Genomic DNA, 16,536 nt, shown 5'->3' with positions numbered 1-16,536 from the left:
GTGTGGATGGCTCAACTCAACAGCGGATGACGATACGGATTCGGATTCTTCAGACATTTGAGACTTTTTCTATAGAACACACAAAAACACGTAATGGTAAAGTCATATGGCATAGCTGACGACGACATCCACCTAATTTTTCCATTTGCAGCCCTGTCAAGTAATAATTTAGTTTGCGTGATTACGTCGTTGTTTCTAATTACGTGCTGTGTGAGTTGTACAGTAAGAACAATAACTGAATAATCGAAAAACAATAATGAGCTGACAAAAAGAAAGTTTGCCTTGTAATTGCAAAAAAAGAAAACATTCGAGGATTTTTTTAAATTATTATTTGACTGCTTGGATCAGCAATAATGTGGTCATTCTTTTCTCGTGATCCTGCCAAAGATTTTCCTTATGATATCGGTGAACCCATTCCTTATGACTCGGAACGATGTTACTGGAGTTTACATAAAGGAAAGAAAAAGGTGAGCATTTGTTGAAAGAGTTTAAATTAACTTAAGTGGTGTGTTGGGTGTGATAATCACTATGTTTTGTTCTTGACATACTATGTACTAATAAAACTACTGAATTGCTCTTGACAGGGGACATCTGAAGATGTGACAATTTTCATCTTGGACGTTAAAAACTCCTCCTCCGCTATTGTTGACGCAGCCAAAGCATCGGTCAAAAGACTGAAGACGTTGAGACATCCGAGTATACTAACATTCCTGGATAGTGTTGAGGTAATTGGGATCTCATTCTCGAGAATTAGGATACTTCGCTGTTGCATAACACATTATTGAACGCATTTTTTTGCAGTCGGATAAAGCAATCTATTTGGCCACAGAGTCTGTAGAACCTTTAGAAAAATATTTGGGACGAAGGGAGAGCCCTCAAAGTGATCTCTCTGTTGCTTGGGGTCTATTTCAAGTGACGGTAGGTGGGAATATACCCTATATATATATTGATTCACAGTCTTTTGTTTCATGTTTCATGCTTCTTTTTATTGTAGAGAGCTCTTAGTTTTTTAATAAACGACGGAAACCTGCGCCATAATAACATCCAAATCAGCTCTGTATTTGTGAACAGTGCAGGCGAATGGAAGTTGGGGGGTGTGGATTATGTGGGTGGAAATGAGGCCTCTCCAGTTGTGGGGAAGGTTCCCTCTTCTCTTCATCAACTTGATCCCCCTGAAATGAAAACTGGTGGCAAAGGAAGCAGCAAGTGGAGCTCAGACACCTGGTTAGAATTTGTTCGATGGCTTATTTTATTCATGTATATTTATTTAATATACTTACAAACTTGATAGGGGACTTGGTTGTCTCGTGTGGGAAGTTTTTAATCGACCTTGCAAGGACATTTCTCAACTACGAAACGCTGAAAATATTCCAAAGACACTTGGAAATATTTATAATGAGCTAACCAATGTGAACTCGGGGTCTAGACCAAATCCTGCCGATGTCATCGCCCGAGGAAGAAGACCTGGAGGATTTTTCAAAAATGATCTGGTAGATTCTCTACTCTTTTTGGAAGAAATCCAAATCAAGGAACAAAATGAAAAGACTAGATTCTTTAATGGATTGTCAACTGCGCTTGACAAATTTCCCGAAGATATATGCCGCCATAAAGTATGTGCATACGTTTAACAGACTAAGCTTGAAATTTACTGTAAATCCGATTTCAAGGTGCCACAATGAGGATATGTATTTATTAAAATTTGAAAATTCAGGTTCTACCACAACTTATCAATGCCTTTGAATTTGGCAATGCGGGATCGTCTGTCCTCCTCCCACTGTTTAAACTAGGAAAACTATTGGAAGAGCCCGAATATCAAACTAAAATTGTTCCGTGTGTCGTGAAATTATTTTCTTCGACGGATCGAATGACGCGAGTGAAACTGTTGCAGCAGTTGGATAATTTTGCAGATCATTTACAACCAGCCACTGTGAACGACAAGATATTTCCTAATGTGATAACTGGATTTATGGACACGAGCCCGGTTGTACGAGAGCATACAGTAAAAGTGGGTCCACATTTAGATAACTACATACATAGTTGTCAATCTATTTCATAAATTAATCAAAATATTTATATGGTTTGCAGGCAATGTTGTACTTGGCCCCAAAACTAAATTTCAATAATTTAAATGTGGAATTGCTCAAACATTTTGCTCGCTTACAAGTTAAAGACGACCAAGTCAGCATTATTATTTTCATAATTTATAAACATAAAAATATTACCTGTTTCAAATTAAATATATTTTTACTAGGGTGGAATACGAACTAACACTACAATATGTCTTGGAAAAATTGCATGCTATTTAAATCCTCAAACTAGAAGAAAAATTCTCATCCCTGCGTTTACTCGGGTATTTCAGGATTCGTTTCCCCAAGCAAAAATTGCTGGTAATTTTAAATGCCAAAATAACTTAAATAAGGTTGAACCTTGGCCTTAAATTAATAATAAAATTGCAGGGATTCTGGGCCTTGCAGCTACTCAACAATATTATCTAATGAGTGAAGTGGCAACAAAGGTTCTCCCTGCCCTTTGTTCCCTAACGTGTGATAGTGATAAAACTGTTCGAGACACGTAGGTCGCATTTCAGTAGTCATAATTTGAGCGTTTGGATATTTCAAATGGCCCTTAAAATTTCTTACCAGCAAAAGTTGATTCTATAGCTTGAAACTGATTATTTCAGGGCGTTTAAAACCATCAAGGGGTTTCTTTCAAAACTTGAAAAGGTAATTAAAATATTATTTAACACCGCAACATAAAATATACCAAGAAAATATTTAGGTTTCGGAAGATCCAACTTTACTTCAAAAGTTTGAAGCAGATGTTGATGCCAGTGTGCCATCAGTTGCAGATGCAGGTATTTGATACTTAAATGACTTTTATAGTCGAGCGCTTGTTTTGGGGGTGTTGTTTATTTAATTATGACGACCATATGATATTTTAGCATCATCATGGGCCGGTTGGGCTGTGTCAGCACTTACGTCCAAGTTCCATCGAAGTCAGTCCTCACAGTCAGTTACAAGTCAAAGTGGGCAAATTACGGGAGCTGGGAGGACGAAAGGAAGGTATACGTTTGGGAACCAGTCAAGCAGTAGCACATCAACTACTACGTCTAGTATTCCTTCCACGCCATCGATCGATCGAGACGTTATGCAACCATCTGCTGGTCAAGAATCCGCCACTGACTATGAAGACGACTGGGACAATGAGGTGGGTGCCACTATGATTTTGATTTTTTTTTATTATGTGATAAATCTTACATTTTTTGGATGAAACATCTATTTATTATCAGGATTGGGGGGCTATTGATGGAGATGGTACACAATCGAAACCCACGGTTAAAGCTTCAGATAGTTTAACTAGCTCATCAGCAACTTTAACTCCTAAAAATTCTGGTGGAGGTGCTGACGGGTGGGACACGTGGGCAATTGAAGAAACGGTGGGTTTAATTTCATCAATTAATGGTGATATTCTATAAATATTTGAAACACCTCGAATTTATTTTTTATAGGAGGAAAGAGATGGATGGGATGACTTTCCAATTGATAATAGTGACCCCATTTCTATTAATAAAGCAAGTTCTAATCATGATGATTTTTTTGGGAATGCTAGTGGAACAAATGCTCAGGTACAATAATTTTTTCTTTGGAATTACTGAATTAATAAACTTCACACATATCGAAAGCTGAAAATTGTGTTTGTAAACTTGTGGTGCGAAGAATACCGGAAATTCATCGGACTGGAGTAGCAGTGATAATGACAGAAGTGGAACAACTATTCCTGGATCCGACACCGGGAAGCTAGATGAAATGCGTAAACGACGCGAAGAAAGGAAACTACACCGACAAAATGAGCTGCAAGCTAAAAAGGCAACAAAAAGTGGGCCGTTGCGACTAGGGGCTAAAAAAATCGAATCGCTAGATTGAAACGTCCCCTCCAGTTACATAGTCTTTGCTGTTACAAGTCTGCACAACTGCTTCAAATTTATTGACCTTTATACATACTTCGTGCAACACTTGCAAATGCAAACATACCACTTCTCTACCACGTAATATATATATTCAATACTTTGTTCTTTACTCAAAAATAGTCCCAAAGTTGGGAAGGTACAAAGTTTTTTTTTAAATTATTGTAATACCATTACTTTTTTTACAATCATATGTAATAAATCCACCACACGGACCTTGCGCATGTCGCACAAACCTCAAGATACTAATTAGTTTTGGGAATGGATTGTTGTTCAGAATCGTATCGTCATAAAGTTGCCATTTCCATCTTCTTTGACAAAGCCAAAAGTTTCATAAAAAGGAATCATGTTATCCTTGCAATCCAATGATAGCTTGTAACATCCAACTTGCTTCGCCAATAAGGTTAGGGCAGCTAGCAGTCTAAAATATAGGAATTTTTTTTGTTAAAATTCCGATTTTTTCAGTTCAACATCATTTTTGCTAACAGTCTATTTTATTGTTCACTTCCCTAATTACGAAAATACTATGCATGAAAAATATCTACAACAACTACAAGTTTATTAATGTTAACCTTACAACTTTCCTAGCTGCCTTCCTCGATATTCATCACTGACCACCACATCTTCAACGCGTCCTCTCTGCAAAAGCACAGCCACTCTCATTCTACATGTATTTACATATACTTTACTAATCCCCTTAAAAATCAGCATTCTTCTCACCATCGCGCAATTATGAATGAATTTTTGTTCTAATAATAACGTGGCAGAACCAACAATTTTTCCACAGCTGGTGTCTTCTATCACAGTCACAAAATAAGTGTCAATACATTTGGACATTCTATCGAACGCTTCTGTAGAAAAAGAATGGAAAATCAAATCCATGTTGAATTAACTCCGTGTTTTCATGCATACCAATGAACTGCTCTTGTGATACATCACCAACGGCTGTGAGTTGGGACAGGATTTGAGGAAACCCTTTCGAAAAGTCTCGTCGATTTAAAGGTCGAAGAATGAGGGAGTCTCCAGGTTTACAGGGTTCAATTGGCGGGTCAAAGGAAACTTTTGACAATTTGGACAGGTCAATTTTCCGAAGGATGTCAGCTTTGTAAAGGTCGTCGCCGTCGTGAACAATTTCCTGTAGGAAGTGAAATCAAATGTATTTACAGTACCCGAAACTCTATAAACTTTTCTAATGTTTGTCGCTAGAAGTTGAAGTTAAAATATAATCTTTACCTTGCTATCCATTTCCCCCACAGAAATTGGAAATTCTTTTTTTGTACTGTTTCAACTGAAAAAGACGCAGCAACAATCTGTGATACTTTTTTTCCTTGTTGAAATTCCCCTTCGAGAACGTGAAGCCAACAATACAATGAGGTCTAGACAAAAGTGAATGTCTTAATGCCAAGGGCTAAGAATAAATAAAGCTCAATAGCAGGAAACAGACTTGATATGTATAATTAAACAGTATCACAATTTTCACCTCCGCATTGTTCTAATACTGCTTGCAACATATGTACCTAAATTTTCCCAGGTGTGTGAAACTGTTAACGTCATATGAAATCAAAGTTGAGCATATGTAGATTTCATCGATATCAGTGAGCTCTTGATTGATTGATTACTATGTAAAATGACCGGTTTGCGGCATATGCATCAGAGGCGACGCACCATGCATAGGTAGATGCATGGCACTTGCGTATAGTGTTATCAATGTCAATCAGGCCGTATGACGTTCAATTTAGTTCTTGTACGCTGTATGCATAAACAATTGACCGAATGAGTAAGCATGTACCAAGATTTCCATGATAAAGTGTTCAATCTATTTTTTTTTTACTTTTGTGCACAATTTTCTGAAACATTTTCAAACCCACTGGCCAAATGTGCGTGAATCAACTCAAATAAAAAGTAATAACAAGTACGTGACAATAAATAAACTATTAAATGATTCTAATCCTATGATCGAACTCTGCATGTATGAATAGATTTACATTGCTTGTGATAGCTGCTTCGTAGCAGGTATTGGTTAATCTGTCTCAGACTAATCAGCCTCATCAAGTTTCATGAGACCAACCTATGTTCTGAAATTGGTATAAGATAAAACGTGTATCTTACAGACTCTTACCGGTTAATGGCTCGACGTGGTGACAAAATACCAATTTGATGTCCACAACCTTAACAATCGCTACGAATTTGTCATTTTGGCTGAGTTAGCTGGTGGCAATGTGCACTGGAGGAGAGATAATTAAGAAAAAACACTCACAGTCGTCGTAACTGACGGAGAAAGCGGCGGGTGAAAGCATGAGGAGTTTGTGGTTTCCGGTTTACTGGAATTTGCCGTCCACGTTCTCGAGTCTCCAGTCACTCGGGGAAAGCGCCACGTTCAGTTATGCACTCGCTCAACCTCTTCGGCTTCTCACTCGCAAAAACTGATAATAATAACAAATTGTTATTAACAATCCAAAGATTAATTTAAGGAAGCATTTTGGAAAAGTTATTTAATTCATTTCACGCAGAATATCACGCACTTACTCAACTGAAATGGTAAGTATGAAGTATTTGCGATTTCAATTGAAAGAGCCAAGATTTTTGGATTTATTCATAAGTAAACAATGATTGTGCTTTATAATTATTTTTGACACGTGTTGCTCATATTTTTATGTTTTGGGTATAATCGAATATCTATATTTCCAGAGAAGGAACTTGCATAAGTAATTCACGGCCTTAATTAGCCTGACGTGGAGATAACGGCTTTCTCCTGGATTTGTTTACTATGCAATTTCAAACTTGTTGCATATTGGAGGTTTGAAATTTAAATTGGTATATTTTAGATACAAAATGTGAATAGTTTATAGATTGTGAATGCATTTTAATATTATATAATATTTTAGACGAACTGTGCCTTGTACGGACTGACTACTGGCGACTACCAATAATTTCAACGATGAACGATTCGTCGCGTTTGTTCCTCCTACAATTGCGGAGGATCATTATTGGTTCCGCTTCCACGGCTGGATCTTACAAAAGGATTTATTATCAAAGGATCTCGGCGTTAAATATACTGCTCCAGAAACAAAAATTATTCGACGTAAATTATTCTGGGGTGACACCAGCCGGCAAGTTTCTTAATAAACCTGGGTCCCTTTTAGCACCCGTCGCACTACATCAGCTTAGCAAGAGTTATAGACGAAGACTTTCTTCTTTGAATGGACTGTTGCATAAACAGAAACTCTTTCATGTAGGAGACCAACAGGACAAATCAACTCCAAAGTTTTACAAAGCCACCAGCGTCCTGTCCTCAGTTTCGGGGAATGAGACCAAGTCAACTACAAAATCCTGTGAGAATGACAAAGTTTCGCCGCAATCAGCTGCCCTTCGAGGAAGCACTGATGCTGGGACGATTGCTGATTCAACGTCAACGCCACCTGACTCCTCCACATCCTCGACCACAACTACTACAGAAAATATTTGGACCATACCGAACGTCTTATCATTTATGAGAATCGGTATGGCACCCGTGGTGGCGTATATGATTCTTAACAATCAATTTGGACCAGCTTTAGGAGTTTTCGCTGTGGCAGGTGTGTCTGATTTGGTAAGTTGCGGTTAGTCAAAAAAAGTTTTGTATGATTTTCTAATCAATCTTCGCAAATCTATGAATGAGTACTCGCCCTGAACACTTTCATCATCTACTCTGCTGGGCAAAGTAGATGATGTTGGTGGTGATTTACTAGACGCAGAAAAAATTATCTAACTAGAGGGATCTATTGTTATTAATTACTTTTTTGACAACGTTACTTCCAGTTAGATGGATGGATCGCTCGAGTAGTACCTGGTCAAGCTACCGTCATGGGCTCGTTTTTGGACCCCATGGCCGATAAAATATTGGTGGGCACACTCTTCTTGTCTTTGACTTACGTGGATTTGATTCCAGGTTTGAAGCAAATCATTTCTCTCTCGCCTCTCTGTTATTTAAAGAGAACATTTCTCTTTGTAACTGGGCACCACCATGTGAAATGGTATACGTGTCTTGATTGCCAAACGTACAAGAACTCTTGCCTTGCCTTTCGGTTGCTCTTCTCCTCAGTTAGTTCGGCCAGCATAGCACAGCCATGAAAGAAAGAACAAGTTCAGATCACGGTGCTGGGCTTTCACTCTAACTCTCACTCTTGCTCGTTTTCCTTTTCACAAACTTTTCAACTTATTGACCTAGTACATTGTTTTTCAACTTTTCATTTCCTCGTGTAGTGACATGCTTCCTAAATCAGGCAAAGATTAAACCTACACAAGATGCGTGTTTAATTTCATTAGGCTTCACTAACTAACTGGGATTTCAACTACCACCCTGATTAATATGATGTATAATGTGTATGTGTCATCTATGTTTTACAGTGCTGCTGACTGGTTTGATCATTGGGAGAGATGCCATCCTTATCGCGTTTGGCTTCTACATCCGGTATCAATCTTTGGATCCACCTGTACGTAAAAGTTACTTCTCCTCGTGTCATTATTTTTCCACTTATTCTCCTGGCACCCTCCTCGGTCTCACTCTTTCTCTCTGTTTCCCTTACTACTATCTTTATTTCTGGAATTCACTCAGCAAAAAATGTGATGGAAGCAATAAACGAAAGTAATGGACTGTTAAAGTACCTCCGATCTGGTGTTATTAAGGATAATGATGTTGTGATACAATTTCTTGAAACTTTATGGTCCTATCATCTTTTGTTACAGCGAACGCTCCAACGGTACTTTAATGTAAGTAATTTTCGCCATACGCACTAGGTTTTTTTTCTAAATGATTAATGTTCAAACTGGGAAGATAAAATAATGGTTAAATTGACTAATTAGTTCAAACATAATTCATAGCAAATAAACTCTGACTATTCCATAAGAAAATTAGAGACAAATTATATTTTCAAGCAGAAGTAATATTAAAATACACACTAGTTTACAAATAAAAATGTACATTTATCGTCTCATCAGGTTACTTATCCTACTGCTCAACTTGCTCCGACATTGATTTCGAAAATAAACACGGGCGTGCAACTTGGGCTGGTTGGTGCTACGATCGTGTCTGCCTCTGCAGTGCTTCCCTATGACGTCCATCCCTTCCTCGAATTTCTCTGGTTTGTACCATTTTGTTCCCACTTTACTTTATCCCTCTCCAGTTGTGTTCTTATGAGTACTAATGTGGGGACTTTCTCTAATTCAGGTACTTTACAGCCACCACTACCGTGGTTTCTGCTGTTGGTTATCTCTTTGCCAAAGATACGGTGAAATTATTAAGAAAGTCATATCCGAATAAACCAAAGTGATTATTTGTAGGCCAGGTGAAGAACATTGTATGTACTCGTATACGTAGTAATAAATAAGTATATTTCCGTATGATAATGTCATTAAGAGAGAACTTCCAATAATAAACGCACTTGAAATGACTCAATTAAACCATGTATCTAAATTATATTATTTTCGGCATAACTTGTTCATTATATAATGAAGTATTTCATTTCATCTTTCATGAATCAACTAGGTGAACGATGAAAATGATAACCCATTTGACTTTCACCGGGGACTTTTCACTACTACTCTAACATTAACCAGTACTAAAGATTAGTATACAAAACTTGTACAATAAGCGAGCACTTGAAATGTGTTCGAAGCAGTCGAATATAGGGAATAAGCTAGAAAGCGTATGAATGAGACAAGCGCTGTAAATACCACAATGTGTCTTATAAAATTACACGGTATACAAAGCTACACTAATGAATTACAGCAATTAGTACTCATACGAGTAATCAACTATGCTTCGTGTGTTATCATACATGTCATGCACAGGGCTATGTAAGGAAATCGATGCATCAGATTTTGCCATTTAACGACTTCCCTATATGAATAGTCATTTGGTCCATCACAGTTTTATAAAAAATATGACAATAATAAAACTTGAAACGAGAAAACAATTGGATTGTGCAAATTATGCTTGTAAAAGTTGATTCGACGGAACTTGATGAGAGAAGGTTTTCATTTCATCGTATCGTTCCCGTTCTCTGATTGCCACTGTTCGTATTTGCCAAAAAACCGAGTTTCGGCAGGATTTGGACAGAGTATCGCCGTGAAAGAAAGATTCTTCTTGTTGCTTGTTGCGAGAGAGAGAGAAGTTCTTTTCGCTCGTTTCCCCAGAGCGAGTGATTCTCAGTTAGTCGCTTCTGGTTCGCCAAGCGTTGCACAACTCGCGAGTCTCACTTCTCCAACTACCAAACAACCTCAAGCCATACAAAGACAGCAATCGTAGTGTCCTCACTTCATCAACAAATGCGAAATATACAAAGTCCACACACCTATCTGTCAAACGTTCTTAAAAGAATTCTACGAGGCTCGAAAGGATCTTACTTTTCAATCAGGTCGCTGGAGAAACAAGTGCAGAGTGAATACATTGCATCCAAAATAATAAGCACTCAAAATGTCAAACATCATTCGCCATATAGTTTTTTCTCTGTGATGAGAAAGAGAAATTAATACGAGAACGATCGACGAAGCATTATCAAGTAGCACACACACCAGCCAGCAGTATCATCAAACGAAATCTCGTTTAGCAATTCATCATCCAGTTATTTCTCGTGAGAATTGTTCATTAAAAGTTATAAAAGAGAGACAAAGATAAGCTTTGTACTTCTTTCCCCCGTGCTCACAAAGCTAGAAACTATACGTGTACTTATGTATGTGGAGCCAGTCCAGCAATAAGGCAAAGTGAGAAGTTGGCATAAAAGTGACAGTGAGACTTTGCTTTCAGATCGTGCGTAAAGTCTCATACCATTCGATCAGCGTTCTTACCAACGAGCAAAGGCAAGTTTGCCCAACTTTTCTTATAATCAAAAACTGATTCAAATCTGTTAAAAGGAAGTAAAAAAGTTTAGGCTTAACAGACGTGAAATAATTCAACTTGACTCAGCTAAAAGTCCAAGTCGGGCGAAGAAGGTTCGACCAAACCGAGTTTAAGCAACTCTGTGTGTCTGCTGGTGTGGTCATATTGAGAAAAAATCAACTTTTCCCTTGCTATCTCCGAAGACGGCTTCCTCTCTCGGTTCCGCCAAACTGTTTTTAACTATTTACTGATAACTGTCTAAAAATTAGGCTGCAAGGTGTATATTTTAGTAGCCATACGTGCTGCAGAATAGGGATGTCAAACGTAGTGTATAAAATGAACATTTAAAATACACATGTGCACATATGTATATTTGCAAGTAAGTTGCAAGCATACAGGAAGAACAATTATTGACATTGTTCGTTCATGCATTCGGTGAGGGGGTAGAGGAAGAGAAATATTTGTATCTACATACATAGCAAGTTGCAAAAAAGATTACTGTCAGGACTGGTTGAAATTGAAAAGCAAGCAAACCCATCACCAATCATCAGGGATACTTTCACCCTCGGTCGAACCCAACTTATTTACCACCATCCTCTCCTCAACTCAATTTCTCACGCCGAATGAGAAGATTTGCCCCACTTCACTTCCAATCTGGTCCGGATTTCTCTGGTTGTCTTAACTTGAAGGATTATTGAATTTCGGGTGAGAGGATAACGTGCCAATAGCGGAGAGAGGCGGAGGAGGCATTAATGGAGCATCGGTGAGTGAAGAAAGTAGTTCATTTTTGTCTCCGTATGACCACTTACTTACTTCCGGAAGAAGGACTTGTACGACGTAATTCCGAGTGTCCTCTGTTCAATTTCTCCTAATGAATGACACATGTGGACATGGGCATCGGCCTAACATACATGTATTTCCAGGTATTTTCCTTCCTCACTTCTCCTTGACGTTGCAGAAAGCAATGAACCACTAAGCAATCCGAGTTCGTTGGGCAGAATCTTTCATACTCCATTTAATTCTCCTAATTAAGGGGAAATTTCTGTGTAAACTTAGTTTACATAAGTAAACAGTGAAAACCCTGAGGGAAATTAGGAGACGGACTGATTTGATAGTTCTGCTGCCAAACAAGTAGTTTTGTGAACGTGTATTGTACGTACGTACCATTCACTCAGAAGGCCAAGTAGAAGAGTGTTTCAACCTGGATGCAGCACCAGAAATTGCAGAATTCATGACAGTTGAATCCAGAATAAATGAAGTGAGAGTGGAATGAACAATTACTTGACTAATGAACAAGTGAAATATTTCAATCAAGTTGAACGTACATACATACACCTCCCATCCTTTTGTGCACTAAAGCACTGAATCACTGACATCAAAGGTGAGACTGGTCGTTTATTAAGCAACATTTGTAGTTATTGGTTGTTGGTACTCCCACACTAATCGTTTGATGTTTCATGTACACCGCAAAACTAGTCCCCACGACTGCAACTGGCAAGACCAACATTACATTACATATGTAATGCACAACGCATTTCCCAAAACAGTTTCGGACTCACTACTCCAACTCTATTAACCAACCAACTAATGCCAAAAGTACCAAACTGACTGCTCACTTCACATTGTGTTATGCAATCAATCACCGACACCTTTTGTGACCCAGTTACGTATACAAATATGTCTCGCACATAAAATTTATTTGACATCCACAAACTTCTCGTATTGTGTCTAATTTCGAGACATTACGGTAAGAGTGATAAATTATGGGATAGAAGAGATTAAGAGGAAAGTCGTAATTGCAGTGTTAAGAACAATTAAATGTAGGTAGGTAGATACTCGCCTGCAGTGTACACACGTACTTACATAACTGAAGACCGTTTTGGAAATGGTTGTACAGAATGTGTGACTAGTGGATATAAAGTTATATGAAGTACATAAGTATCTACCTCCAGAAGGAGGCTGCTTATCGTCGCTTAATTTAGAGTGACCACGGACAGAAATTTACTCTTACTTCCACTCTACTCTACGTATGTACATATAGCGACACTATTTGGTTAGGTTTCACCTGTCTCACACGGCTAGTTCGTGGTATCACGTAATTCACATTGGGAGAAAGTTTCGAACGGCGAACCACATGCATGCAGTTTGTTCATATATATTTAGTATGTCTGATATGAATTACGTATATGCGCTCATGTGTATAATTAGAACTTGCAACACGTAGTGGATGTGAATACACATGAAAATATTAATTGACATGTACAGGACTCTTACGAAAACAAGCAGCTTTTTTCCGTTTTGCATGCCATTGACATGACTCTTTTTGTACTACCTACTGGCACAAAGTGGTAATCAAGTTATGTATTCCACAAAATTTAGCTAAAATAACCAATGATAAAACAATTAAGCGTACCAAATTGTAAAACACAATGATTTTACGGCCTTCATGAGATAAAGCAAATGTGGCTCAGCATCACATTTATTTGTGCACTTGGTATACTAAATCTTCAGAGAGAAAGGGAAATAATCATCGCTGCTTTCTTTTGTGTTCTTGATTAATATATCGCAATAAATCTCCTTAAGTAGGCCTTCCGAGCTATAATTTACATTTAACTGAGAAAGTTGTACACTGCTAATCAGCGAATTTCTCGTTTTTTCTGTTTTGCTTGGGGTTACTTCTGTGTGCATGTTTTCAAGAAAAAAATCAAACCAAGTAAGTCGGTCGAACCCAAATACTATTTCGAATTTTAGAATATACTGCAAAAACTGGCAAATACGGTGAAGGAGAACATTTAATAATTCCCCATTTAGTTTGGCATTAATTAATATCTAGTGCCCTGTGTGTAGCTGATTCAAAGGTAGAAATGAGAAATATACATGTAGATAGGCTGTTGAAAAACAGAGAATCTCAGTTTTCAACTTGACAAAATTTAACAATTTAACTTTAACATTCAAATCAAGATAATCGCTACAAAGATATTTGAGAAACCAGCAGAATAAATCTGACCCAATTTTACGCAAGTACTGTGACTGAGAACGGCGAAAAATTTGTCGAGTGTATTTCTCAGTAAGATCTCCTTCATCTATAATACGGTAAACTTCCAGTCGATTTCCCCAGTACAAAAGAAAAGAGCTCATCCTGTTAGGTCGCAGGTATAGCTTCCCCTCTCGACAGCCTGACGATCCAAAAAGTCATTTAATCCTTGGATCGGAATGAAATGCTGGATGAGAGACAAGATGAATCGTATTTTACGAGGAACAAGGTGGGTGGGAGATATTTAGCCAGCTCCAAGTAGACATTTTATATCATCTTTTCTCATGTTTTAACGAGTACATAAGAACACAAAACTGAACAATAGAAAGAAACGTATGGTTAGACGAGAAGGAATAATAAAGCTGCAGTGTGTTATTTACTTCCCATTTGTACGAGATATCTCCTCCTTATCCTCCGCTTCCAGTCCTATGAAGACTGATGGAGCAAACGTGTTTATGACCCACTGGAAAGGAATAAAGAAAGCAATCTCAAGCAAATTTTGTATGCTAGTGGAAAATTGCAGTAGTTGCAACAGTACAGCAGCCCGAGGAACCTGTTTGAATTTGGCACCTTGTAAAAAATTGATTTGCCATCTGGGGCCCATTTTCAGGAACGGAATTCGGATTTAAATGAACGTTTCCTCAATGCCAATGGATCCATAATGCATATTTCGTACATATAGCGTATATCTTCCTTTAGCTCTTAATAAGATTTACCTCCATAACATTGGATTTTTTGTATGCTCATTAGACCGGTTGTAATAATTTCTGTTTTTTAAATAAATAACGTAATAAACACGTTTCACAAAATTGCAATATCCAGCATACTGCGAGTCTAATCGAATGAATGTGGACAGATTTTCTCTATACGGCTATCCTCGATTGTTACTTTGTTACAAAAGTCTTTGAAGCATGCACGTACAGAACGATCACCAATTACTTTTCACGCATCACAATTTCTATAGGTCGTCGCCATCAACCCACCTTTTTTATTATATAAATACACGAGTGGAAAAATGTGGTTTCTCGATTTGGAGACTCGCTCTGTGAGAGAGATAACTTTAACCAACCGTAACTTTTCTACATTTTATTGGAGTGGTGGTGGGGAAAGCGAGTCAGAGGCACAATCAGCACTGGTGGATTCGAATTCAATCTTAATTGAACTCTTTGCCATTCTGATTTCAGATTTGATACAGCGAACGACGCAACGCAACAAGGAACCCGGACCCAATTGAACTTTCTCACATCGCTTACTCTGCAGAATTGCAAGCCAGGCCAAGCGAGATGCCATTGATGATTGAATTGAATTGAATTTAAGTGCAACTGGGACGACACCAACTATCATAAAAATTGGCTCTTTTGACCACAAATTCTGTGAACCAGCAACAACAGCAGCAGCAGCAGTGTCTCCTGTTGTTGTGATTTGGAGAAGAGCAAGTGAGGTCTTTTACGAGAATCCGATTTCAGGAAGAGTAGCTAACGCCATCATTTTACTTGTTCAGACTATACATCACCATTACTCTAAGCCAAGATAACGACTTTCCACTCCTCAATATACTTTGGGAACTTTTGTGGCTGTGTATGTATGTATTCAGACATTAGTTTTTCTAACACCAATGTCAAGTATCTAAACAAGTTCATTCAACGTTCTAGTTATACTCAAACTTTAGTGATTATTAAACACATTGCTGGATGAGAATATTGTAATTCTCAAAAATCTTTGAAATTAACTCGAACTGATAATCCGTGAAAAGACTAAAAGTTAATTTCCGCCGACGAAAGTTGCGAAACTCGTCGTGCATGATGAAATAATTTGGACTTGAGGAAAGCCTGGTGAACTTGGAGAGCTCAAAGTTTTACCAAATCTCACAACCAGCCGCAATCTTTCCAACTACAAGGTAAGCTTTCCACATGCCTCAGATTTCTTGCTATATTTGACTGAAAGTATCTTTTACGAAAACTTGCGAAAATTTGCAATAAATAAATACCTTAAATAGCGATGTTTTGCAAGAATTACTTCCTTTCGTTAAAAGTAAGATTAAAAGTCATTCAATAGGCACAATTTTCTTCCGTACTTTCACTACTTTTGATTTTCCGACGAGAAGAAAGTGAACAAACATCGTTTCTGTTTGCAAAGCTGCTCCATTAAAACCCGCACTTGATGTGTGTATAAGACCAACTTTCTCATCAAGCACGTATGTATGTTCAGTACATTCATATGTATGCACACACATACAGACGTCGGTGGTTCATGTTTCATTTATGCATGCAGACAGACTCCACGATGCTGGCACCTTCATAATACTTTTACTCATCATTCATCACATATTGAAACTGGTAATACCTTCATTCTTCATTAAAATTTAGCATGTTTACACTTGCAAAGGCTGATGTAGGTCGTCTTCGTCTCAGACCGTTCACGAACTTAAAAGTTGTTTGCAACCAGGCAGCTAATGTGATTTGGAAAGGAAGTGAGACATGGGAGAGAGTGAAACTCAAACAGAACAAGGTGTGAACTGGTGGAGTAACTTGAACGAATTAAAAGTGGCACTTTAATCCTCCGCTACTTTCTCCCTCCTCCTTGATTACTAACCTTTTCTAAGGAAGGGGCTGCTCCGTTAAAGTATGCACAAGAAAAATCATGCAAAGATGAGTTCCCGGACTGACTAATCAACAAATTGGG

General features: G+C 38.0%; 4 protein-coding genes across 9 annotated transcripts in view; 3 read left to right on the top strand and 1 right to left on the bottom strand.

Annotated features, from left to right (window-relative positions):
• Positions 1 to 105: 105 nt before the first annotated feature.
• LOC110844809 (N-terminal kinase-like protein) lies at positions 106 to 4,205 on the top strand. The gene is made up of 15 exons (XM_022091103.2): positions 106 to 467; positions 585 to 725; positions 802 to 918; positions 995 to 1,224; positions 1,292 to 1,610; positions 1,712 to 2,005; positions 2,086 to 2,178; positions 2,252 to 2,387; positions 2,457 to 2,571; positions 2,681 to 2,723; positions 2,779 to 2,854; positions 2,942 to 3,207; positions 3,290 to 3,436; positions 3,509 to 3,625; positions 3,717 to 4,205. The coding sequence occupies exons 1-15, from the start codon at positions 354 to 356 to the stop codon at positions 3,921 to 3,923; spliced, it is 2,415 nt and encodes an 804-aa protein (XP_021946795.1). The 5' UTR covers positions 106 to 353; the 3' UTR covers positions 3,924 to 4,205.
• LOC110844814 (probable glucosamine 6-phosphate N-acetyltransferase) lies at positions 4,052 to 6,306 on the bottom strand. 4 transcript variants are annotated; one of them, XM_035847382.1, is made up of 7 exons: positions 6,222 to 6,306; positions 6,084 to 6,143; positions 5,198 to 5,340; positions 4,877 to 5,099; positions 4,685 to 4,815; positions 4,542 to 4,603; positions 4,052 to 4,385 (listed from the first exon to the last, which is right to left on the bottom strand). In XM_035847382.1, the coding sequence occupies exons 3-7, from the start codon at positions 5,207 to 5,209 to the stop codon at positions 4,238 to 4,240; spliced, it is 576 nt and encodes a 191-aa protein (XP_035703275.1). In that variant the 5' UTR covers positions 5,210 to 5,340; positions 6,084 to 6,143; positions 6,222 to 6,306; the 3' UTR covers positions 4,052 to 4,237. The 4 variants fall into 4 exon arrangements, with proteins under 4 accessions (XP_035703275.1, XP_035703277.1, XP_035703276.1 ...); XM_035847384.1 differs by having other exon boundaries at positions 5,198 to 5,252; positions 6,222 to 6,304; XM_035847383.1 differs by having other exon boundaries at positions 5,198 to 5,252; positions 6,084 to 6,273.
• Position 6,307: 1 nt separating this feature from the next.
• Positions 6,308 to 9,403, top strand: LOC110844812 (cardiolipin synthase (CMP-forming)). Of its 3 annotated transcripts, XM_035847381.1 has the most exons (9): positions 6,308 to 6,502; positions 6,653 to 6,778; positions 6,850 to 7,074; positions 7,201 to 7,553; positions 7,763 to 7,892; positions 8,351 to 8,436; positions 8,690 to 8,713; positions 8,942 to 9,084; positions 9,171 to 9,403. In XM_035847381.1, exons 3-9 carry the CDS (start codon positions 6,903 to 6,905, stop codon positions 9,271 to 9,273), a joined length of 1,011 nt encoding a protein of 336 aa, XP_035703274.1. In that variant the 5' UTR covers positions 6,308 to 6,502; positions 6,653 to 6,778; positions 6,850 to 6,902; the 3' UTR covers positions 9,274 to 9,403. The 3 variants fall into 3 exon arrangements, with proteins under 3 accessions (XP_035703274.1, XP_021946798.1, XP_021946797.1); XM_022091106.2 differs by having other exon boundaries at positions 6,653 to 6,761; positions 6,850 to 7,553; XM_022091105.2 differs by having other exon boundaries at positions 6,850 to 7,553.
• A 770-nt stretch (positions 9,404 to 10,173) lies between these two features.
• Positions 10,174 to 16,536, top strand: part of LOC110843505 — a 93,225-nt gene continuing 86,862 nt past the window's right edge. The window contains exons 1-2 of the mRNA XM_035847605.1: positions 10,174 to 12,201; positions 15,039 to 15,751. The gene's annotated coding sequence lies outside the window, so the exon portion shown is untranslated. The remainder of the gene's footprint in view (positions 12,202 to 15,038; positions 15,752 to 16,536) is intronic.

The sequence above is a fragment of the Folsomia candida genome, unplaced genomic scaffold (assembly GCF_002217175.1).
Source record: "Folsomia candida strain VU population unplaced genomic scaffold, ASM221717v1 Fcan01_Sc002, whole genome shotgun sequence".
NCBI lineage: Eukaryota > Metazoa > Arthropoda > Collembola > Entomobryomorpha > Isotomidae > Folsomia > Folsomia candida.
Note: the sequence above shows the minus strand (reverse complement) of the source record. Positions and strands in the feature narration are given on the sequence as shown.